The following is a 26,490-nucleotide window of genomic DNA, read 5'->3' as shown; positions in this document are numbered from 1 at the left end:
CATCCATCAGTACTTCATTGTTCTTTTCGATCGGCCAAGTGATCTTAGTACTACACTAGGGCCAAGGTTTTCGAAGATCTCTTAGTGCTAAGATAGTCGTAAGTTAATGTTAATGTATGGCACTTACAACCATTTTAACACTGGGAGAGCTTCAAAAATCTAGGTCCAGGGTGCCGTTGTACAAAGCGATCTTAGCGCTAAGGTGACCATAACTCCCATACCTTAACATAGACTTAGGGTAACCTTAGCGCTAAGGTTGTTTTGTACAAATGCACCCAGGTCAGTTACATCCATTGATCTTAGCACCACAGCTTGAGTTAATCCATCAGTCCTTCAATGTGTTGTATGTGATATGTTCCTCCATCAACCCTGAATACATGTGGTTGATATGTGCTGTATAAGTTATGCATTGTCTATGTTGAGTCACATCATGAAATTCATCTGAGCCCTGTTTCGCTAATGAATTTTGTGCGAACTCTATAGTTGCCTGATACAGGAGCAGTTTAGACTGGATGGATGCAATGATGCATGTGATGTAATCTGAGCCCTCATTGGTCAGAGCATTTGCTGCTTTCCCTGTAGACTAACAGCTAGTCTCTGAAATGAACATATTTTACAGAAAATAAAAGTTTTTAAATTAAGATTGTAAATACAATAAAAAGGAGCCCAGGACTTTCTTCATTTTCAGACTTGCCACATTTTCTAGACTCGCGTGGGCTTTCTTGGATATATTTGCTTCAGGGTCTGTACGACAGACTACTTTCCCTGTTGCTGAAACAAGGCTGAAGCCAAAACATTGTTTCAGAGAAACCAGTGATTAGTTGGTTACAAACTCACAACTGATGGAGGAGGTATACAAGCCTGTTAAAATTGATGAGTTTCATCTCTTAGTTTTATGATTGATGGATATAAAGGTTGTAGGTTTGAAACCCATGATATCCAGCATCCTTCGCTTGTCAAAAGGACAGTGACAGTATTTTGCTTGAATAATGATACTATAGATCCAGTTGATCCAAATACTGATTTCCCACTCACCCAAGGAAAGTGTGAACTCTAGTATAGTTCACTTCAGATGAAGGGACTCGTGTCTTACATTGATAAACAGGGCTCGATTTAAGGGATGTTAACCTACTTGCACCAGGTGCAACCTAAGATAAAAACCTAGTTGCACAAGCCAAATTCCAGTTGCAATGTAGTGTGCTAAATAGTCAGAGGTTTTGGTGCACATAAACATATTTCCGTGACGTAGTACCCATGAAATCATAGCAACACAGATACGCAGCTGATCCCTGTTTACAAGAGTGAGTATGGTTTTATGCCGCTTTTAGCAATATTCCAGCAATATCACGGCGGCCTGTTTACAAGAGCTGTCATAGCCGAGAAGTGTCTATAAATGGCAATGTTTTGTTGCCATAGCTAGTCAAAGTTTAGAAGAAAACTGAACTGATATACTTAGATTTGTTATTGATTTATTTCTCAAAAATTGACTTGCACATGGTGCACTTTTGACTAATAACTAGGTTGCACTTTGTGATATTGAGTTGCACCAGTGCAAGTAACAAAGCACTAAATCGAGCCCTGATAAATAAAATAGCACTGTTTTCTTTGTTTTGGTCTTCACTGTAGGGTTGAATGTTTGAAACATGCAATTGACTTTCCATTCATGTCAAACTAAACCTATTTCATACCCATAATCCCATCATCTGTCATGGGTCAAACTTAAACATAAGCACACACTCACCACATTCAGGGGGCTCATCTGCATATCTACCATCTTTAATGTATGTATCGCCTTTCCTGTCACAGAATTAACAGAGGGGCAAAAAATACATTGAAGTTGGTAGGTACTCAAATTAACCACCATATTGTTGTATGTGTATACTCATGTCTTAAAGTTTGACCCGTGATTGATGATTCGATTGTAGCATGCATACTGTATGGCTTTGGACATATTGATAATCTGATCTGACTGCAGTTTGGTCAGCTGTGAATGATGAAGCTAATTTTGACTGTTTGTTCCCTCCCAGGTGAAGGACGGCTCCTTGATGAATGACGTCGGCAGCTCAATGAGCGGATTTGCTTCCAAGGTATGTAATGGGGGGGTCTTCTGGCGCTGTAGCATGTTTATGTTTGGGCTTTGGTATGGAGTCAATATTTAGGTCAAGTTGTAATCTTGACAGGAATATAACTTACAAGTTAATCTTTGTCACTTGAAGGAGTCTCTGTTCTTTTCACACTGCCTGATGGGAAATATATATACTTTTTCAAGACATATGAAACATGCACTGATGAAGGCTTAAACATGAGCTGATTTCTGTGGGTGATAATTAAATTTTATGATAGATGCTACATGTTCTTCCATGGATGACATGGAATATGGGACTGACATACATTGTAGAAAGTTCCAGATTTTAATGAAGGACTGTCGAAGGACTGATGAGGTGTATTTACAATCAGTCCTCTATACCCATCTGAATTTGTTACGGGCTGGGTCAAGGGTCAGGTTTTAATGAGCTGCATCTCTAACAAGGCCAGGTCAGCTAATGACTTCTTCCAATCACAATGGATAAACTGGATGCTGCAGTGTTTTGAAAACCAGCTGTCAGTGATCAATTTGGCACCTAGTGAAGGAACTGTGGTATTTGTACACTCTGTGACATGGATCAGTTCATGCTTTTCCCCTCATGTCAAGCTAACACACCTAATATAACTGTTCAAACAGTGTTAAATCCAAGTCACTCTCTCACTGTCTACATATAGTATGGAAAAGTTGGTGGCCCTGTGCCTCTCACATATTGATCATGCTTATTTTGATGAATTCCCAACATGCAGGTAAGAGTTATCTCCCTTTAGTTGTTCATGTTCAGAGCCAGCAGTGACACACAGTAATGGCTGAATGTTTTGTATGATCTTTCATCAACATGTATGACGTACAGATTCCCACACTGCTGTGTCATAGAAGACTGAGTGTTACAATTTGTTGATAATGTTGATGAGTAATGGTCAGTGTAAATTTCACTCACGGTTCCATAACATCCATGTCACTTGATGAAATATGTCAGGAAATTATTGATCTTTGTTAATTATGTATGCTTATTGCAATAAAGATGCAAACTGTAAAATGAATATGCAGAAGCATCAAGGATATTTGTTACTGATATTTTGTGTTACAAAAATTTGGGAAATATCTCCGGATTCATATTATGTGCCTGTGGCAGGCAATTTAGGACAAATTATTTTGTCATGATAGCTGCATCTTATTTTTGACATTTAGAAGAATTATTTAAAAATTTGAATATTGCCAGCGGTAGAATAATGTCGAACTAAACATCTAACCATCTTTATTTGTCCTGTTACGAAATGCAAGTCATTTTTGCTTTCTGTTATAAATCTACACTTTATCTGTAACAACAGTAAAAAAAGTGATTACAATTTCTTGATGGAAGTTAGTCTGCATTGTAAATACGTTTACATAATATAATTTGCTTGATTTCAACTTTGTTTTGCTGATAACTAAACACTTTGAAATATTTGGAATTGCCTTGTGTATAACATCATTAATGGACATTTTTACCTTCAACATTAAATATACTCTCATAATAACACACATGATAAGGGAAACAAAATGCCAAAAGGACTGCTGATTGATCGAAGTAAATTTCACATTAATCAGTTTAACCCAAGTGCAGAATGTTGGTGACTAACATAGCCACAGCTACTACATTAAACCAGTCCCTACAGTGAACGTAGATTACATGCAAGGATGGTTGGAGCTTGCTTTTTCAGCATCTTCTCAGTAACTGTCAACCCAAACACAGACAAATTTATATCTGTCCACCACACATCCCCATCAGTTATGTAATATAACTGTGCATGACGTCATTGTTAAGCACGGGATACAGACAGTGTGAGTATGTCATGGTTACCAAGGTTCAGTTCTTACATCAAGGAAAGAAATTGATTGTCAGCTTGCAACCAACAATGTTTATTTCCTGTGCTAATGCATGTTTTAAATGTTAAGGCAGTCATAAAAATCTAATCATTGTTCAAAGGGACGACTTCAGTAGAGTTCTTCTCATGTCTGAATGGTACAGTTCATTTGTCATCAGGTTGACTTATTTAAATCAGGATCTGAATAAGTGACTTTCACAGGTAAATAAGAACCTTTATATTCAGCAAGTTCAAACACACAAGTATTAAGTCTTTTTCAAGTTGTTTAGCTTACCTGACAGAAAGTCAAGTGAACTCATGTAATGGCCGGTTTGCCTGCGTCTACTAGGTGACATAAACACATGAACGTCATCTCCTCAGAAACTGTTAAACCAGTGAAGATACATGCACTTCACATGCATGCTTTCACACAAATGTTCACAACCTAATTTGTCCACGAGATTCTTCAGCAATTTCCAATATGGCCACCACAGCAGCCATATTGAATAAGCAACCCTTTTGGTCATAATATATACTATCATTTGTATTCAAAATAAAATGAAATTTGTTATGTGTGCAGTCTTCAACATGATGAGCAAACGCTTTAACCACTGGGCTACCTCACCACCCCCATCAAGTGGACTCAGACCATATTCAGCACAAACTCACTGTATTATTGGAATGTTGAGTTGTGAATATCTTGTAGTATTTTAGCCAGCCCACACTAAAGTGGACAGGGGACTCCAGAAATGGGCTTCACACATAGTACCCATGTGGGGAATCAAACCCGGATCTTCGGCCTGACAAGCAAACGCTTAAACCACTAGGCTACCCCGCCATTTCAGGGTCTGTATGATAGACTATAGCCAGCCAGCCCCAGGTCTGTGACACTTATCCCCAAATCTGGAACTGTAGCCACTACGCCATTGTTCAAATTATGTAAACTTTTCTTGTTTGGTAACATCAGGAAATGATAGCCTGTATAATAACAGTAAAATAACAACTGTTGATGATGTCAACAACAGATGCTAGTAGACAGGACCATAAATAAGAACTAAGAACCTTCCATTTTCCAGTATGATAAGTCTCCTGGCTCAGTTTATGTCTGCATGATCAAACACAAGCCCTGTAGGTTTGATTTTATCCCACCTATCTCACTACCAAATACTGAAGAGGAAATGATACAGCTGTCATATGATATTTATTATGATACATAGGTCCATATTGTGATACACAAATTCGTATTCAGTTTCTTTGAAACTTCCTGACTGTAAATATTTCAAAACTTTTCAAGCGTAAACCAAGCTGTAGACAAAGATTTGGCATTGCTATTTCTGGTTGATTACATTCTTTTTGTGATATATGACTGACAAAAGATGGGATTGTGAGTGTCATTTAATGAGTAGGAAGTATTTCAGCAAGTGTATCATCAGAAAAAATGCATTGCCTATTGTATCGTTGCACTTTAACTCACAATGCATCTGTGTATCATTTCGTCCATACCAAACACCCCTGCCCAACATCATTTTATTGCCCTGAGTACTTGCAGACAAAGAAAACTGCACCACTGACTTATATTGTTGACTGATGTTCATAAAAATAAAGTAAAAAATAAAATCCCTCTCTGACCTCACATGTAAATAAAAAAGTTAGATGTGATCAAAACTGAACTCATTCTAAGCATTTTATGGCTGCACTAATTGCTAAAAAATTCAAAGGGCACTAATGACAACATCAAGACCTGGACTCATGGCCCTTCTTAAATTGTCATGTGCTCGAGCTTTGACAATAATCAATGTCTGCTTTACAGAATTTACTACCCAATGCTTTTTGAGGCTCCGTTTTATGGGTATTGATGAGTTCATGTACTTGATTTCCTGATTATAAAGGATCATGTTGTCTCTGGTGCTGTGGTTTGTTGTTCTGAGTTGTGTCCCTTGTGGATGCCAGAATGTTAGGTCATATGTTCAGAAAACAGATGTTTCTGGCAAACTTTACACCCTTTTCCCTCAAGAAAAATCTAACACAATAAATGTGGATGAAAGCAATATTTCACTTGTGATTCACTCAGATCTCTTCAGGTTCCAGTTTCTAAATTTTGTGAATGTTTGAAATGTGATTGTGTGGACATATTTATGACAATGATTGATATGTTTTCTCTTTCATTGAACTTGATGAAAATATGCCTGGTTGTGATTCGTAGAAGCAGTTTTTTTACAGTAATTCAGAGTGTGTTTTGTGAGTTTTATGATATAGGTTTGGGACTTTAAACCAGAGTGTAATTTATCAGTTCTGTATTGCATAAGTTATGAATAACAAAAACACTACAAACTGGAAAAAATCCACTTTTTATGTCCTTATCAATTTAAGTTTGGTCAATGTGAATAGGAACCTGTCAATCTTGTATGCAGATTTCATTTTCGAGACATACAACAAAAGATAACTGAAAGTTTATGGAGTTCAAGTGAAGCATGGGGCAGCAGAGTAGCCCAGTGGTTAAGCGTTCGCTCGTCACACCGAAGACCCGGGTTCGATTCCCCACATGGGTACAATGTATGAAGCCCATTTCCGGTGTCTTCCACCGTGATGTTGCTGGAATATTGCGAAAAGCGGCGTAAAACCATATTCACTCACTCACGGATCTGATGTGATTCACCCAATATCTGAAGTTATGCTGGGATGAATAGCCTGTGGAAAATTACATATTCCCATGTTTCTGACTGTTAGAACAGCCTTGTCAATTTTGAGATAGCAGGCAGTATTACTAGTCAGTGGTAATCCATTTCGTTGGGATTGATACATTCAGCAATGTACATGCCCCGTCTGTGTGTAATTGACTGTAGTTTATATCACCTCTCTCCCACTGACTAATGTGCCGCCCCTGCCTTCGGATGCTGTACATGACAGATCAGTCATAATCAGTCCCATCTCTGACCTGCCCACAACATACCATGGATCAGTAACCTTCATCTATCACACCTCGTACATTGCTCTGCATGCCTCGTTCATTACATGTCATAACACATTTGACACAGCACTGTCGTCATTAGGGCCTGCATCATTAACCCTATGTCATTAGATTCTTCTTTGCTAAATGAACAGTGTTAAATAGCCTATTTCCTTCACTGATGATTGATTGTCAAGAGAATTAGATTGCATTGCTTTGCTGAAGCCAGGAACTTCTGGGAGTTATGATTGGAAAGGGAAATTACATCTGGAAAAAGAATTAATATAAGAAAATTAGATCTGTGTAAAGGATAAAATTGAATTATTTATTCTTTATTGTGCAGTTAATTTTGCGATTTTTTTATTTTAGAGGTTTTTGGTCCCTAATGAAAATCAATAATTATTCTTGAAAAATTAACTCAGATTGAAGAGCTGCTTTGTTCAAGTGGATGCATGATGATCTAACTTGATGATTTACCTCGATTTGGATTGATACCTTTGTTCAGGTCCAGGTTAATTTCTCTTTGTGTGTTACTGTGCATGAATGCATTCTCTGGTGTCCTCGATTGAGATATTGCTCACTCACTATCACTATAGCCACACCCGCATCCACACCTGCATCCACACTCACCCTCACTCACATCCACACTCACTCTCACACACATCCACACCCTCACCCTCACACACATCCACACTCACGGTCACGTCGTCCACACCACTCACACTGTCACTTCCACATCCACACTCATGGTCACTTCCACATTCAAACTCACATCCACCCTCACCCTCACTCTCACAAACATCCACACCCTCACTCACATCCACACTCACTCTCACACATATCCACACCCTCACCCTCACTCACATCCACACTCACGGTCACGTCGTCCACACCACTCACACTGTCACTTCCACATCCACACTCATGGTCACTTCCACGTTCAAACTCACATCCACCCTCACGCTCACCCACACTCACATCCACACTCACATTCACACACACATAAACACTCAAACTCACTCTAATACTCGCAGTCAACTCTCATTGTCATATCTTTATTCACATCCAAACTAGGCTTCACACTCACATTCTCACACACATAAACACTCAAACTCACTCTAATACTCGCAGTCAACTCTCATTGTCATACCTTTATTCACATCCAAACTAGGCCTCACACTCACATTCACATACACATAAACACTCAAACTCACTTGAATACTCGCAGTCAACTCTCATTGTCATACCTTTATTCACATCCAAACTAGGCCTCACACTCACATTCACACACACATAAACACTCACTCACACACTCACTCACTGTCACTTTCTAAGAAGACATGCTTAATCAGTGCTTTTTTTCTGAAATGAAGCTTGAAAGGTTTCAGATATGAAGAAAACAATGATCACACTTGCATTTGTGCCATACTGGTTTTATGAAACCATGTTAGAATTCATGTATTACCACTGTTCTTACTGGGGAAAATATAAAAATTCTGGTCCTCATCTCATAAAATCAGAATGACACACATTCTCCTATAATAATCTTTATAAAATACTGATGTAATAATTTCTTAAGAAGTTGCTTGCCAAGAAAATTATCCAGTTCCTCTTATTTCTCATAAAACAACTCTACATTGCCCATAAAACCTTTCCATTCCTGATTCAGCTCTTCCTCCATCAACATGTCAATATAACATGAAATTTATTAACTTTCCATACTGCTGCACAGAAATATGTACAACCTTGGCCCCTATGCCAATCCTAAGGGTTAATGAATTTCACTCCACAGTAAACAGGCCAGGGGGAATATGTGAAAGCTTGGTGTTATGTACTCTGTCATACCAGGAGCTTGACTAATGTGGACTAACTCTGGCCAGACTACAATGAAATTAGTACCATCAGATTGAAGGGATATCATTTTCTCCATGATGAATTACAAAATTATGGGCCAAAGTCGGTGGAGGTGTAAAACGGTTTGTGGTGTTTTTCTATTTTCAGATGTAATATCAGCAAGCTACTTAATCATTCAAGGCAGATTTTCCAACACAAATGCCTGGCTCTGAATTCCGTTTTAAGCACGATTTGTGTGATTCAACTCGTGCCTGTCCAGTTTCAGACTTCTCTTCAGACTCACTGCTGAGAATAATGGCATTTCTCTTTTAACAGATGAGAGAGATGAAGGCACTGATGCAATTTTGGGGCTGAAATGCAGATTTGCTTTTACTTAGGCAGGAATTATTTTCTGTTTTAAAGTTTTGACTCTATAATTAGATGGGGAAAAACTTATCTTTGTAACTTTTTTACTTTTAAAAATTAGAGTCTCAATTTTAGCATTTTTTAACTCTTTTCAGACATATTTTAAATTTCAAATGAGGAGTATTCTTATATAGTTAGCATATGCTATGGATTCAGTATTCAGCTATTGATTTATTTCTTTTGTGGATATGGTTTGTTATTATATAGGTCCATGTTCTTGTTCCACAAAGCCGTTTTAGTACAAAGATGATCATTCAACTCATTCTTTAACACAGGCTTACGGAAATCTTAGGGCTAAGATCGATATGTGGAATGAGACCCTGGTGAGTAATTTCTGCAGATTGATAGGTTTGGTTACTGGATGAAACTGTATACATGGGTCTTGACATTGGAATTATATGTTGCATCCCCTGAATGTGCCAGGATCTGCTTGTCATTAGCTCAAATCAAGATTGTACGAACAATGGTACTGTAGACAAGCTTATTGGTTTTACAAAAGTGATAAACACCTAAGATCTGATGTTCCTCTCACTCTAAGCTGAGTCACTGTTCCAAACAGTGTTAACCCCAACTTACGGATAAATAATGTATCAGCCAGTGTGATATTAAGTTTCTGTAGTTCAGTTTAAAAAATGCCAAATAATCTTTCACCCTTGCAAATATCAATAAAGACACATTACTGTCTTATTAAAGCTGTGCAAATGTAAAATGAATGTCTGAAATGTGAGAAGACAAGGATATATATTGTCACATCTGTTCTTCCTTAAGTCGACTGTATGATCTTTCTGGCAAATGTTTTCGTAAAATTCATAATGCCATCCTTGGGATATTCCTGCATAAACAGAGGATTCAATTAGGAGATAAACATTTCATATTTTCCTATTTTCAGCTTTTACTGATTAATCGATACATGGAAATTTCATTGGGAACTGATGGAGTCAGCACTCACAAATCTAGAAAGATGTAATGTTTATTAACATTGTAAAATACAAAGTTATTGATCATTTTCTGAAGCATACAAGAGTCTTTGCATTAACACTTACAGTCGTGAGACCTACATAATGTTACTTGGGAGGGACCCATGAAGATCAGGGCTAGACTTGGTCTTCAGTAACCCATGCTTGTCTTAACCCATTCTTAGCTGGAATATTGTTGAGTGAGGTGTGAAACTAAATTCACTCATGGTTGTGAGACCTACATGATGTTACTTAGGAGGGATATTATTCTGCATTTTAAAACATTACGTCATGGGATGATTGATGACATTATAGGCATTTATCATAACTGAACTCACCTGGTTGTCAGAATATTGGGGTTTTAAATATAATACAAAAATTTCTGAGAGACTTTGATTGGACCTATAATTTGATTTAATTGGAATTGATTTTGCCAAGTTAAGTGGAACAATTTTCATATGCATTGATTTCAGATCCCATTTAACAACTTTTGTCAAGCAATCACATTGCAGCATATGTTTTAAAATGTGGAAATTTTGATGCAGCTCGGAAACTGAAATGTGATGAATGTTTCTCTGTTAAATTGATGAGGCAATGTGTGAAATTCTCTGACAGAAATGCTCTGACAGAAGCAGGAGTCATTTACCTATATAAGTACAATGTCTGAAGCCAACTTCAGAGTCCTCAACCATGATGTATGTTGTTATTTCCTGGCTGTAACATAGGGTGATGTTGTATGGTGTTATTTCCTAGCTGTAACATAGGGTGATGTGGTATGGTGTTATTTCCTGGCTGTAACATAGGGTGATGTTGTATGTTGTTATTTCCTGGCTGTAACATAGGGTGATGTGGTATGGTGTTATTTCCTAGCTGTAACATAGGGTGATGTTGTATGATGTTATTTCCTGGCTGTAACATAGGGTGATGTTGTATGTTGTTATTTCCTGGCTGTAACATAGGGTGATGTTGTATGGTGTTATTTCCTAGCTGTAACATAGGGTGATGTTGTATGGTGTTATTTCCTAGCTGTAACACACAGTCCTCTATGTTGATATTTCCTTGCAACAACCAAGGATGTCCATTATTATCCATCAGTAACACCACATGATGATATTATTTTGTGGAAGTAACACCTGTAGTGTTATTTATGTTGTTCTTTCCTTGCTGTAACAACCAATGGTTATTTTATGGCTGTAACACAGGGTGTGATAACACCTAATGATGTATGTTATTTTCTGGCTGTAGTAACACCCAGTGATGTTCTTATTTCCTTGCTATAACGCCTAATGATGTTGTTATTTTATGGCTGTAACACAGGATGATGTTGTATGTTATATCCTGGCTGTATACGTAGTGAAGTTATTTCCTTGCTATAACACCTAGTGATGTAGTTTTTTCCCATCTGTAACACCAAGTCATGAAAGTAACATCCAGTGAAGTTATTTCCTGGCTATAACACCTAGTGATGTAGTTTTTTCCCATCTGTAACACATCTGTAACACCAAGTCATGAAAGTAACATCCAGTGAAGTTATTTCCTGGCTATAACACCTAGTGATGTTGTTATTTCCCATCTGTAACACCAAGTCATGAAAGTAACATCCAGTGTTGTTATTTCATGGCTGTAACACACAGTGATATTGGTATTTCCCATCTGTAACACCAAGTCATGAAAGTAACACCCAGTGTTGTTATTTCCTGGCTATAACACCTAGTGATGTTGTTATTTCCCATCTGTAACACCAAGTCATGAAAGTAACATCCAGTGAAGTTACTTCCTGGCTATAACACCTAGTGATGTTGTTATTTCCCATCTGTAACACCAAGTCATGAAAGTAACATTCAGTGTTGTTATTTCCTGGCTGTAACACACAGTGATGTTGTTATTTCTCATCTGTAACACCAAGTCATGAAAGTAACTTGTTATTTCGTGGCTGTAACACACAGTGATGTTGTTATTTCATGTGTGAAACAAGTCCTGGTGTTGTTTGTTTCAGTTGACTGCAGCCAGCACCAAGGGCTGGAGAGACCTGCAGTCACTATGGGGTGAGCCCAAGACGACCCTCGCCACTGCAGACACCAGCCCAGGGGAGAAGACATCACTCCTGGGAGCAAAGGGGTATGGCAGCAATGCGTATGTATCATAGCTGTAGCTGGATTGAGGAACAAATTCTAGTTGTATATTTTAGAAAGGGATACACATTAAGCTACTCCCCTGTTTCATTATTGTTAAAAAAATGGTCATTCCTTCTGGGACTCACCTCTTGTGTAAATATCAAGTTGGGCCTATATTTTTCATTTCTTCGTTTACAGATAGGGTTTTTGAAAACAGATTTTTCTCAAAACAGCAAATATAATTAACGTTTGAAAATCAATCTTGATATCTTGTTAGTATAGTGGGTAGGGTAAAATTATTCAAATACACCACCTATTAAAGCAAACTAAGTCATAACCAGTAAGCAGTTGTGAGAATTGGTAGCACATCTCCCCTTTTATGCCATGTATTTTACTGGAATCAAATATTGGTCTGGAGTCACAACACTGTTTTGTTTTCTTTCTTTTAGTGAAATAAACATATGAACTGATAAGAGAACAACAGTAACATGTAATGATTCATGGTTTTATTTTTATTCCACATTTGATACATTTTACTGGAGCCTTAAACCAAGTAATATAGAAACAAATGCCTAATGTCAATGTTTATCATCCATTATTCGTTGGTCTACATGTCCATCAACCCTCTAATGTGTTAGTGCCAAATTGAAAGAAAGGCTAAGAGGAACCATGAGAGAAACATGTAATGGAATCTCACTGTGACATTTGTTTTAGTTTATATGTTGTTCTGTTAATATCTAAACAACACAGGTGAAACATTTTCATTTTCATGAATGCAAAATGGCCACCATAGCAGCATTGTTTGAATGATTCAAAATGGCTACCAGAACAGCACTTGAATTTATGATATGTCAGAGCATTTATAGCTTCAAGATAATTACTCCGTATTTAACAGTCATTATAAAATGGCAACAATCATATATATTGTGACAATGTTTTTAACAGTAAGACCTGGCTAATGTGGTTGTCCAGAGTTGATGGATTACTGTTCCCGCTGATACCACTGCTTTGATTTGCAGGCTACAGTTATGTAGCTAATATCTTGCTGACTGATGCATTAATCAGAATTCACTCACCCACTCTATAGGGCTGCGCAATATAACCGGTTTACCGGTATATACCGTTCAGACATGAAAACGATAAGTATTGCGATACGCTGATTGAAAACCGGTATTTTGACATGCATTCGAAAAGACTTCGTAACTCTCGGAAATCTTCGGATATTTCCGTATTATAAATTGTTCCTTTCCCTTTTTTATTTGTGCCAAATATTATTTACATTTTTATTTTGTCACGATTAAAAGTTTATATTAAAGCTTAATCAAGCATGGTGGGTTTGTTGTGTTTTTTGCTTTATAAATCAAGCATTAACTCGATTATAAGTAGTTTTTTGTTAAAAAAGAACTACATGCAATACATATCGCAATATATGCTTTCACATCGCAATATATTGCAATATGAAAATTCTCTGCAATACCCAGCCCTACCACTAAGGGCTAAGATAGTCATAAGTGACGTGCATTAACATTAACTTACGACTATCTTAGCGCTACGAGAGCTTCGAAAATCTAGGCCCAGGTTTAAAGCAACCAATGCCTGTCTTACAAGGTGAGCGGAATGGGTGGTCAGATGGCATGATGTGACCAGCCGCTTGTCACCATACCCTCATGATGAGAGGGGTGTTTATATTGTCAGTCACTGGATGGTCGAGTGCAGGCTCAGTTATTTACAGGCTGCTATTATATAGCTGGAATATTGTGCAGCCTCAAACAACGAAGTCAAAAACACTCAGTGACTCATCATTTCATTTTCTATTATCACTGTTGCAGTGACCCAAGCAAGAATCGACTCCTATCTGATGATGATGATTCCTGGGGAGATAGCTGGGGATCCGAATGGGACGATAAGAAGAAAAAGAAACCAGGGCAAGCCGATTGGTCAGCAGGAGATGATGATGAACTTGAGGCGTGGCTAAACAACGATGAGACCCCATTGTCCTCCACCTCCTCTTCAAAACAGAAGTCTAAAAACGACAACTGGGACGACTGGGGCAACGACACTGGGGGGAATTCCACAGCTAAAAAGACAAAGGAAAATAAAAAAGCTTCCAAAAACAAAGAAGAGGGCTGGAAAGACGTGGACTGGGACAGTGGGTTCACATCCCCAGCCAAGCAGAAGGAGCCCTTGGTGGGCAACCTCCTGGACCTCGGGGACGCTTCTGCTGGCAATGACAATGGGGGATGGGATAATGACGTTTGGGCTAATGATGATGATGATGATGCATGGCAGAGTTTAGATCTAGACACCCACAAGGGCAAGAAGGCCAGCTAGACTTGCCAAGATTGTTGATATGCGATTCATGTACATGAAAGATAATGTTCCTTGGCTCCTGCTGTGAGTCCCATTAACAAGGATTTAACTTAATCAGCTGTTGTCCAATCAGGAGATGGCATTGTGTTCCTATTTGGCAGTGGATACGCACTTTCATCCGGGCCAAGAACATTGCGCGTGATGTTGTTTGATGTTAACCCAAATCTTCCAGGATGTTTTCTGTATGCTGTACAGTATTTTGAAGACATTGTGTTGCTGTACTGTGATCAGTGTTAGCATGTCAGGCATTCAGTAGCTAATGGGACTTGTTACCAAGCATCTCACAAGCGTCATAGCTAGTCTGGTGTTGCCATGAATGCACTATAGTAAGTCTCAGTTGCCATGGTTACACTTCAGTAAGGTCTTTGGTTTCCGGGTAACTGTTTATTTAATTTCAGCAGCTAAAAACTGTTGTGATTGTTAGCTAAACAATACGTTAATGTAATCATGTTCTCAGAATACAAGGTCAAGGTTGCTTCAAGTACTAGTCAGATGAATGGTTTAATGCAAAAGTTGCTTGCCAAATGAAGAGGCTTTCAAGAACACTCGTCATGTTTAATGAAAATGGGCTGCAATTCTCTTTCCATTTATTAGGATGAGATACATTTTCTGATATTGATCATGCTCTGTGATCAGTCTTCAGCACAAAACACATACTTCACAAATTCATGATTTTGTAATGTTTTTGTTAAAATATATTTGGAATTTTAAAATTTGATTTAAAATAATTTTAATACTGACATACACATATCTATACAGACTAAACAAATGTTTAGGTGGTATGCTGGTTGTTGGGGTAGTCTAGTGATTAAAACATTCATTTGTCACATCCAAGACTCACTCCCCATGAGGGTACAACATATAGCATCCATTTCCGTTATTCTCTGCCTTGATATTGATGGAATACTGCTTAAAGTGACATAAAACAATACCCACTCCATGCTTGGGAAGCTGTTTCTTGTTGAATGTAAAAACTGAAGAACATGGTGTCTTTATATCTAATCGTAAAGCAAACACAGCTGACTTTCAGTGCTTACACCACTGCAAGGAGATCATCACTAATTTACAGACTATCATCTGCTACATGTTCATTGTTCAAAATTACACATGAAAGTTAAGTGTTCTGGCCATAACCCTAATGTTATGAAGGAGTGCCAAGATTCTTGAATTACAGGAACAAATCGCAGGGTCTTGTGAACACTGTTTTTCACTATTAACTTGAATGTGTTTACTGCTGACCAGTACAATATAAGAGGTAAACATCAACTAATATATGGTACCACTCTACATTACACAGGGATAATCAGATGTGTGATTCTATTTACATATACACTTGCATATTGGGAGTCAGTTTTGTGTGTCATGGAAACATCTCTGTCAAAAGTGGTGTAGTATATCTGGCTCGAGACCTTGCAAGTGATATAAAGTGATTCTAAATGATATCTTGTCATTATGATTGATATTGAACGATGTTGAAGATATCATATAATACTTTGATGTATCAAGAATTCTCTTAAAACTAAACCCTTGTAGCTTCCATATGAGAGATAATGTAATCCTCTTACCATGGTGTTGTCAAGTGCTACCTCACAATGAGGTATTTAGGTATAGTAAGGATGTCTATTGGTCTCTGTTAAAGGGGAACTAACTTTGGACAAATTGGCAGTCCAAACAAGATGGAATCAAGTCATTCAATACACACATTGTCTGTTGATACAATGGTAATGCATCGTAGAACATAGTTATCATTAATATGTACCATTAGCTGTTTTACTTTGTGAAACATGCAGAAAACAATGTTATTTCAAGTGCGATAATATTTTCTTTCCTCTTGAAGCATGGTTGTGAAAGACGGCGTTTATCACACTCACCTCCATCATGAGCTTTAACCTACTTAACATCATGACCAACAGACACCCTTACCTAGTGATCTACAAAGTCAGCATCATTCGTACTTCAAGGGCTTGTATTCACCACATTCTTCCATCACCATGACTATATAGGTCAGCTATGTTGTGTTGTCACTGTTTTTTACTAGCAAATCATGCCAAGGCCTGCCTCTTTCGAGAAGGAAGCGTGCTAGTTCTCTGACCAATCCTCAACCCCCAATGACAGTGGCTGTTTGACATGTACAGTATGTGCTGTGTAGGCTTGTGGCTGCCTGCTTCTAACACTGCTGTAATGGAAGGTAGAGGTTTCATTTAGGGGTGAAATGGTATGCTCTTAACACAGTACGGTACGTATTTCGGTACAAGGCCTTCGGTTCGGTCTGTTTCAGTTCGGTATATGAGATATGATCATAATGCAGAAAATTGATAAGAGACAAATCTTACATGGTTTAATAACATGGAATAAAAATAACCATAATCTTTGTTATTTTTAATGAACAAAACTGTCATTTTATGACTAGATAAAAGAATGGTACAAAACCCGAAAATAATGAATTTTTGGATTGCATTACGGTAAACCAAACCAAAAGGCAAAATACTGCAGTATACCGTTTCATTTGGGTCAATTTGATCTTCCATATCTTACGAAGAACCACACTTGAAAAAACACGCGTCACTATTTCATTGACTAGGCATTCACTGGTGATCAAAGAAGTTTGTATACAAACCTGTGAAGTATATTGATGATGTACAGCCAAATCTAAAGTTTTGAAAAGCTCTTCATAGTTGGTCAATCCAGCCTTGTTTGTTTCTGTTAGCAAATGTTCCCATTGTGATGGTGTGATGTCTGGAAATGTGTGTTTGGTTCTTGCTTTGCCAAAAGTAGTTGCAGGTTTCACTTTGTCATATGGTATAGAGATCTGATAGCTTTAATATAGCTTGGAGAGATATGGTGTATATGGGGACCAAAAATTACTATATTTTCATCATTTTTGTTCATAATGAGTCAAGACAAAAGTTGTGTTTATCGTTTTTTATTTTGAGTTTAAATTCCAAACTGTAATATTTATGACAGACACAAAATTAATAGAAATAGTTTTAGTTTCTGTATTCACCACACATCAACTTGAGTTGTTTGTTTTTTTATTCCAATCTGAAAGAAAAACAACATTTTTACCCCGATCCCCCAACAAGTATATCCATAGTACAGCTCTCTTCTTGACCATTGTCAACTTTAATCCCTTTGTTCAAGCTTATTGCATATGGCTTGTGTAATGTTGTATTAAAGCAAGAAATGTGAAGTGTATGGACATATTTTTACTGTTGATATTCATAAAGTTCCTATAAATTTAATATTTTTGAAAATTTATTATAAAGGAATTATAAAAATCCCTGTTTCTATGGAACTGTTGAAAATTGTTTTCAAAATGAAAGGTTGTGACAGCTAAGCTTCAACTTCTTCAATCTTGATGTTTTACCTTGATGCTCCACCTTGTCAATATCTATCTGCTGTAGACAAGATTCACTGTTGTTTGTCAGTAGTTGACATTGATATTAGTTACATCACCATCATTTAACACCAGGTTCAAGTTGATGATTTTAACACACGTTTAGCAAGGAGGAAGCAATTAAACAACAACTATGTTTGTAATTAGGTTACTGTTTTATTTGTAAGATCAATACTATGGTACTTTGAGGTTCTGTGAAACTTTGTTGACTCGAAACCCCAGTGTCTTAGTATTGTGGCAGAAAGAAGCAACAGCTCTGTGTTTGTGCAAAGACATAAAAACAACTTACATGATTAATTTTGAGTTTGTGCAAATAATCAAAACAACTGAAAAGCTGACCAGTATAACAACATTGTGCATAATTATTTACTGTAGCTTTTAGAGTTTGCGGACCCGTGAAGGTCCGGGTTAGAATATTGAACTTCAGTAACCAATGCTTGTTGTAAGAGGCAACTAACGGGATCGGGTGGTCAGGCTCGATGACTTGGTCAGTTCCCAATTGCGCAGATTGATGCTCATGCTGTTGATCACTAGATTGTCTTGTCCAGAGTAGATTATTTACAGACCATCGCCATATAGCTATAATATTACTGAGTATTGCTGAGTCTCACTCACTCACTAAATTCACTCACTCACTTTAAAGTTTGAATGTGGCATTTCAGTACTTTATATATGCAGTGTATATGAATGTCTGGTCACAATGTAACAGACAAATTACACTCCTGCAGTGGATAATACACATATGTCCTGTGTATTTGCAGCGATGCTGAACTCATTTTGAAGTAATTTTGTGGAGGTTATGCTTCTGTTGGCTGAGAATTACACCAGATTTGAGCCAAGGGAGCAATAATATATTGAATACTGAAAGAAAATTCCTAGTAGATGATGTGAACAAGTACTCAATTAATAATAATTTAGTAATAATATAGATAATTTGTCTGGAGTCCTGATGATGTAACACAATTGTTCCTGGAGAATGTTATTATGTAGTTACACCAGCACTCAACGTGTTTTAAACAGCAGATGATTCAGATTATTAGGGCTTCGAGTTAACAAGGTTTCCCAGTATTTTAATTCCACACACTATGAATTGTTCCTGTTTAGGTTTGACTGCAGGAAATAGGCAGTTGTGTGGATTGAAACATTTGAATTTCAGTAAAGTTGTCATTGATGCTGAATCTATAATGTTTTTTATTAACATGAATCGCATAAACCTTTTTATCAATACATTGTCAACTGTTACCTCACATTCTAGTCATTTAGTTGCAGAGTTGCTTCTCAAGGGCAGTGTAATAGTGTCATGAAAGTGCTCAAAATGATTCACTTATGGATTAACATTAAACTACAAGGCTAAAGATTGTGATAAGACATACTAACTTCATTGAGGTTGACTCCATAGCCACTCCATAGCAGGCAGCGGTAGGGAAGCCTTGTGGTTACAGGATTCACTCATCACACCGAAGACCCGGGTTCGATTCCCCACATGGGTACAATGTGTGAAGCCCTTTTCTGATGTCCCCTGCTGTGACATTGCTGGAATATTGCTAACAGTGTCAATCCTGACTCACTGTATACAGTGGAGACACACCTGGCCCAGTCATAGGTCCCTTATGCATGCTAGGTGTTTTATCCTGCATTTGTATCCTGGTTCACCCTGATCAAGTTTGTTTGGAAGCATTAACCTACACTCATTGGCTCCCCAAGTGATTTCTTTTAAAATCTTGTTTAACTTTGAACTTACCTAACACTGCTAGCTGATGTAACAGAAATGCTGTGCAGTGTTACACCAAACCCACTTATTCCATACACAGATGTTGACCTCCACTGAGTGGCACCACAATGCAATTATGTCCAGATCTGTGCATGTATTCCGATGGGTTGAAGAGTTCAGACTGTTTCATTCATGTTGGTCATCTTGAGTTGTCTCCCTTTGACCATGTGCTTCTTTCAGTAGTCCTCATCAGTTGTCACTGACTCATAAAAGTATTGTATTTTATTTAAGGGACCACAAGAATTTCAAACTAATTACAGACTTTCTATTAACTTAGACAATCTATGACAAAAATATCTGTTGTTTTACAGTTATTAGTTGTGTGAGTAATCTAGAAAAGTGATTTGAATGCTAGCGATGTTTGCTAAGTTATTTGTTGATGTGCCATGATTGTATAAAGATAACGTAAGATATATGGTAAGTGATGGTGGGTCTATCTTATGACTGTGATGTGAGGCCTACACGGTTGGCATGTTGCATATTGCAACATGGATCAGTTTTACATATTGATTTCATGCATCTAACCTTCATATGATATAGGTGGTTCTCAGTCATTAAGACACTATTTACAAAATGTCATAAAAAATACAGCATTTTAATGATTGAACATGTAATTTAGGGATGTCAGAAAGACCTACCTCTTGTCGCGTTCATATTGCCACATGATGACATTATTCAAATGCAATGATACATTGCTTTAGAGGAACATCCTTCATGTGAATGTAGCTAAATTTGTGTTAGAAATATATACTGTTTAGATCAAATTCGAGAATTACCTGTTTTAATATACATTATATCATGTGATCAGTCTGTATTTTCATTTCTGAAACTGTGTATATATTTTGCGTTATCAGCAAGAGAATCATGAATATGAATGCTGCTAATAACTGCTGATATCTCAATACTACTCGAACATAAGATTGCAGGTGTGTAGCTAGTTTTATAGACAAACCGAACACAGATTATCAACCTTCCACATATGGTGCAATCTGATTATGACAGATATTTTACTCTGATTTGAAGTCTCTCTACAAGAAGATCGGACAAACGCTGCATAGCATAGGCAGATTCAGAGGACATGTGCGCATCCCTCCTTTTGTCCTGAAAGTTTATTAAATGACCATTGAAAAGCTGTATCCGCCCCTGCATAGGTTGCCCCAGAAATGCCTGTCTTCCAATCTCATTGAAGGCATGGGTTCTTGAGAAAACAGATGTCAGCTTTCTGGTAGACTCCATTTTCAACAGTTGTGACAAAAAAAATTATGTCCGTTATGTATAGCTGTAGATGTTTCTTTACCACCTTAATTCCGACGTTTTTTAGCGAAAGGAGACTCACACTCAGCATTAATATCCACTTGATAATACATGATTTCAACTGTATATGTTAGAGTGTTTGAAAAGATAGATAAATTATCAACAATGATGGTAATAATGCATTTTTATAGCTGCTCAGTGGCACTTTGACATAAACACAAACAAACTCAGCTGGTAGAAACTGCAAGGCAATGGAGATCAATGAAAGAGAGTAAGCGTCTTGAAAGAAATATGTTTTTAAGAGTGTCTTGAACAGATCAACATACAGATTCTTCTATGTGCTTCACGTGTTCATGCTGAGAATATAGGCGCCTTGGCTCTGACTGGTTCAGAAGATGGCTCACTGAACACAAACTCCTATTGACAGTTTTTCAGACCTTGACAGAGAGGCTTTTAATCAGAGTTATTAAACTGTGTTTTATGTTCATCGATTCCTTTGCTTTTCCAGCTATAGTCAAACCTCACTTATCTGGAGTCTTGCGTTTTCTCACATTTCTTCCAGATATATGAATCTCGTCAGTTACCTCCCTTACATGTGTATGCATGTGTACGCCTGTGTCTTCAGGTAATGGATGTGTCAGATGAAGTGATTGTCCTCAAGACTGATTATGACTAGCAGCAAAAAGTGATTTTGTTTGAACTTACATCACACTGGAAGTTGTGCCAAATTTCACTTACAAGTAGTTAGTACACTTTTGTTTTGACAAGCTGATTGGACTTTTAGAATTTGGATTTGACAGAACCCATAGAGAAAGATGTTGGTAGGTGTACAATTGTGTTCTTATTTAATATTAAATGGGATAAATGTGTGCAATATTTCAGCTCATACTCTTGATGCACCTTAGTATTTGTGTAATTAAAAAAACTTGTTTACTCAAGAAATAGACTATTTTATTATTCAAATATTTGCCAGCATTTTAGGTAGACCAAAATGGTATGTTTGTATGTATAAATTATTGAATTTATTGAATAAATACATAAAAATTTGTCACACTATTTATGTAACAGTGCATATATGATGACAAAGGTCTTTCTGTCTTTGTCCGGGGTCATTTATCTATATTAGCTGCCAAGCATGTACATATATATAGGACAAGATGTGATATACATTGTAAGATATCAAATATGATTGTAATATGAAGGTCACGTTATTATAGCAATGTTGCCTGTAACTTGTTCAGTTGTGAGAATACATTGCTACAGTGGCAAGCAGAAATGATTTGTTTCAATGCAGGTTTTGAGAAATGGATGATCAGGATTCTGATGACTAATCAAATATTCATTTCGATATTTCATTATCAGTTTTTATTCATGCTAAGAATCTACAGCCTTCAAGCAAGAATTTACCAAATGCTTTTTGACACATGCTGCTTGATCACCAAGATAGTAAGACAATGTACAAGTATGTCTTGGGGATTTGTCAGTTTAAGAGTTTTTGAAGCATGTTTCGTGCATGTGTAATTTCAAACATCATGTCCTCAATTTGGCCATTTGCCTGAATTATGCATGCATCAATAATTGCATTGATATTTATCCCCCAAATAATTAAACACATCTATTTGGATTTAATTGTTTTACCATCAAAAGTTTGACAAGCTGGCACTAGTGTGTCCTCTTCTATCTGGTTTACAAATGTTTCAAAGGCTTGTTATCCAGCCTCATGTAAGAATGTCGAGTTTTGATTGGTTCACGTGACTCTGATAAAATACCATGTCCATGCTGCATCCTTGGTTGTGTTGCCATCATGTGTATAGGAACCTGTTGATGGTCTTAGAGTGTGTTATAATGTTCATCTTGATCACAGAGCTACCATCTTAAGCCTGCACCAAAAACAGCCATTCCTTCTTGCCCAGAGTATCAAGCTGTATCTGCAACATGTCTGTACATACTTGAGTACAGGATATAGAAAGAGTAATGTCATCGTCTGTGTCGTCGCTCCAACCCTCGTCATGATGCACACAGCTGTGGTTGCTTGCCTGTCCCTCTTGTGGCAAGCCAGCAACAATAAACAAGGGTTTAGAATTTAAAATTGTGTTTGTCCTTTGTGTACTCCAAGGTTTTCCCATCAGTGATAATGATTTTTGAGCGAGTTGGGTTTTTACGCCACTTTTAGCAAAATTCCACCAATATCACGGCAGGGTCACCAGAAATGGGCTTCACGCATTGTACACATGTGGGGAATCAAACCTGGGTCTTCGAGCAAACGTTTTGACCACTCTACCAGTTCTATAGGCACAAGACTCCAAACGATGGACACTCAGTGTAATTATCACACTTGTTAGGGGATTAGTGTTCATTCCTGTTGCATTCTGAACTGGGTGAACAAGAGCAGATTTTGAAGTCATTTGCCTAAGAAGACACTGCACCTAACCAGTGTTTCAGTAGAGTAGAAACCCATGATTGTGATTGCTTAGTGCCATTGCTATCTCGAATATTTGGTTGGTCTTCAACAACCTGTGGTTGGTGACATGTTTGATTTTGCATCATTGTACCCATCACGTGGATCAATACTTACAATATCATAACTGGATTGTCCAGTCATAACTGAGTTATTTACAGGCTTCTGTCATATTTCTTAGTGCAGTGTTAAAACAAGAAACACACACTTATACTTTGATTCTTCGCCTGAAGAGATTTGTGACTTGAACACTCTTACTGGTCCAACAACAACGTCAGAACAGGTGCTGGTGTGATTGCTTCAGCCATACCACATGGGTACAATGTGTAACTCAGGTCTTTGGGAAATGAGTGAAGGATTTAACCAAGAGGCTGTCTGTCTGAACTGTTATATCAAATAGATAAACCTGAGACAACAAATGTCAAATGAAAGATAGATTTATTGTTTGTTGTTTAACAACACACTCGGCAATACTCCAGCTATATGGCGGCGGTCTGTAAATAATTTGAGTCTGGCCCAGACAATTCAGTGATCAACAGCATGATCATCGATCTACACAATTGGGACACCTGTCATCCAAGTCTGGGAGTCTGGCCAGCTGATCCCGTTAGTCGCCTCTTACGACAAGCATAGGTTGCTGAAGACCAATTCTAACCGGAATCTTCAGGGTGGTCAAATGAAAGAATAGGTGGTCATAAGACCCATGGACTATATAATGTGCAGGCACCCTTTTAGATAGACGTTTCAGGGAAAATTACAGGTTTACAACATTCACACCAGGTGTTAAAAAGATAAGCAAGAATTTGAACCTTCATATAATGGGGAACCATTATGGAGGAAGGTCATGTTGCACAGCGACTTAAATGCTTTGAAGGACTGGCCCAAAAGAACTAAACGTGATTTCCTTTAGTATGGGTAGCCTAATGGTTAAAGCGTTGGCTCGTCACGCCGAAGACCCGGGTTCGAATCCCCACATGGGCACAATGTGTGAAGCCCATTTCTGGTGTCCCCCGCCGTGATGTTGCTGGAATATTGCTAAAAGCGGCGTAAAACCAAACTCAGTCAGTCAGTCCTTTAGTATGGGGATACATGTAAAGAAAAGAACAAACTTGACGAATATTGTGAATTGTATATCAAATGATTTGGACATTAACAAATAATTGACAATCTGACCGTGGTCGTCAACATTGTATCTCCATGGACAGTATAAGACTAAATGAATGGTATTCATTTGTGACTGTAAAACCTCTCAGGATCTTTCATTGTCATGCAGTCACCCGATCTTAAAACGCAAATGTTTTATACAGTTAAACCAAGGAATAATGTCTCCATAGAGCTTTCAGGCTGGCCCAATGTATATGTCAGTTTCAAAGCCAATAAAGAAATTACAGTTTGTATGCCACATTCAAGGATTAAGCAGATCGATGGCCACTGAGCAACTCTTGATGCAACTTGACATAGAGTTGAAATGCCAGATGCTTGTATGAGTCGATGATATGGATAGGGTCCAGAACTAGACCAGATGGCATGACGCTGCTCAGAACATCAATCACTGTTTTGTCTGATCCAGACTAGATTATTTACTGACTGCTGTCAATGAGTGCAACCGCAGCTGTGAATTTACTGACTTCTTATCAGCTTGGGTCGCTGTTTTATGTATTTGAACTGGTGTGTCACTTACTGAGTCATAGTAATGATGGCGATAATTGTCTTTACCTGTGATTTATACAAGTGAAAATGTGATCTGATATTCTATTGAAATGACAAATTAAATTAATGTTTTCACTTTTTGCCCGTACAACCATGAGCAGCAAGAGACAATTTCCTTTCCATTTCTGTCATGACGTCTTTTTTCAGCTCCAGTAGATACCAAATTGTCTTGTCTTATCTTTACTTACAGCACCTACATTAAGAAACTAGATTTTTCATATTTTATTTAATTAGTATAATGTTAGTTTACTTATTGACATCAAGTCTCAACATACATAGATTAGCATAGGACCCTTCTGTTCGTGGGAATCCGGGCAACTACCCAACGTTATGCGTTAACCCTGTTCTGTCCCTGTTCTGATTCATATCGCACCTCTGTTTATCACAAGGTGACCCAGTCTAAAGCGCCACATTTCTGGAGTTTTGTGCTACAAGATCCCCTGGTTGTGGGTTTGAATGTCAGAAACGCGCTGAGTATGGTCATGGGTAAGTCAGGTCAAATCCAGATGGAGGTTTGGTTGGTCGGTTTGTTCGTTGTTTAACACCGCACTCCAGCAATATTCCAGCTATATGGCGGTGGTCTGTAAATAGTCGAGTATGGCCCAGACAATCCAGTGATTAAATTCATGAGCATTGATCTTCGCAATTAGGATGCGATAACATGTGTCAACCCAGTCAGCGAGCCGCCTCACTTGCTTGACAGAATCTATGTCGAAACGTATCCTTTTACAGACTAAAGAAGTTGTATATTCATAAAATTATCATCATTCTTCAGGATGAATAGTCTGGGGTGATAAGTTCTTCACAACAAAGAGCCGATAATCCACATTATAACAATTGTCATCGATATGGTGGTAACTCCGGAATATTGCTTGTAACTAATTCCGATTCCCGCCTACGGGTTAGTTTTCTCACGAGGACTATTTTGTCAAAATCAAATTTGAAATGTATTTAAAATATAAACTCAATTTATATGGTAAGGTAAAAGTAGGTAAATTGAGTCTCTTGCACCACAGCAAGAGTAGGTTTTTGGAGAAAAGCATTCTACAAACCTTAAGCTTCCACCGACGCCTTGGGAACATTCTAACAAAGAAGCCTCCGTAAAATATTGTTATTTTTCCGCACATGTGACAACATTTTCAGTCTCTGTCTACCTTTCATTTAATGACTGAAAACGAATATTTTAGTATTGGCCCACTGATTAATTTCCAGCTTTGCATTGTCTACGTACAAGTCAATGTTTAACGTACAGTTGGCTTCAGGGTTCCAACGTCTTCAGTGATTTGCAACAATCCATAAATCAGCTCGGCTGTTGATCCAACAG

At 37.7% G+C, this 26,490-nt stretch overlaps 1 protein-coding gene across 1 annotated transcript in view; it reads left to right on the top strand.

The window, feature by feature from the left end:
* Positions 1-15,051, top strand: part of LOC124254349 (ADP-ribosylation factor GTPase-activating protein 1-like) — a 92,875-nt gene extending 77,824 nt beyond the window's left edge. The window contains 3 exon segments of the mRNA XM_046688270.1: positions 2,028-2,087; positions 12,089-12,225; positions 14,036-15,051. Of these exon segments, the coding sequence (XP_046544226.1) occupies positions 2,028-2,087; positions 12,089-12,225; positions 14,036-14,537 (699 nt within the window). The 3' untranslated portion in view covers positions 14,538-15,051.
* Positions 15,052-26,490: the final 11,439 nt, after the last annotated feature.

The sequence above is a fragment of the Haliotis rubra genome, unplaced genomic scaffold (genome assembly GCF_003918875.1).
Source record: "Haliotis rubra isolate DU_JTF1 unplaced genomic scaffold, ASM391887v1 Scf571, whole genome shotgun sequence".
Taxonomy (NCBI): domain Eukaryota; kingdom Metazoa; phylum Mollusca; class Gastropoda; order Lepetellida; family Haliotidae; genus Haliotis; species Haliotis rubra.
This window is presented reverse-complemented; position numbering and strand designations above follow the sequence as displayed.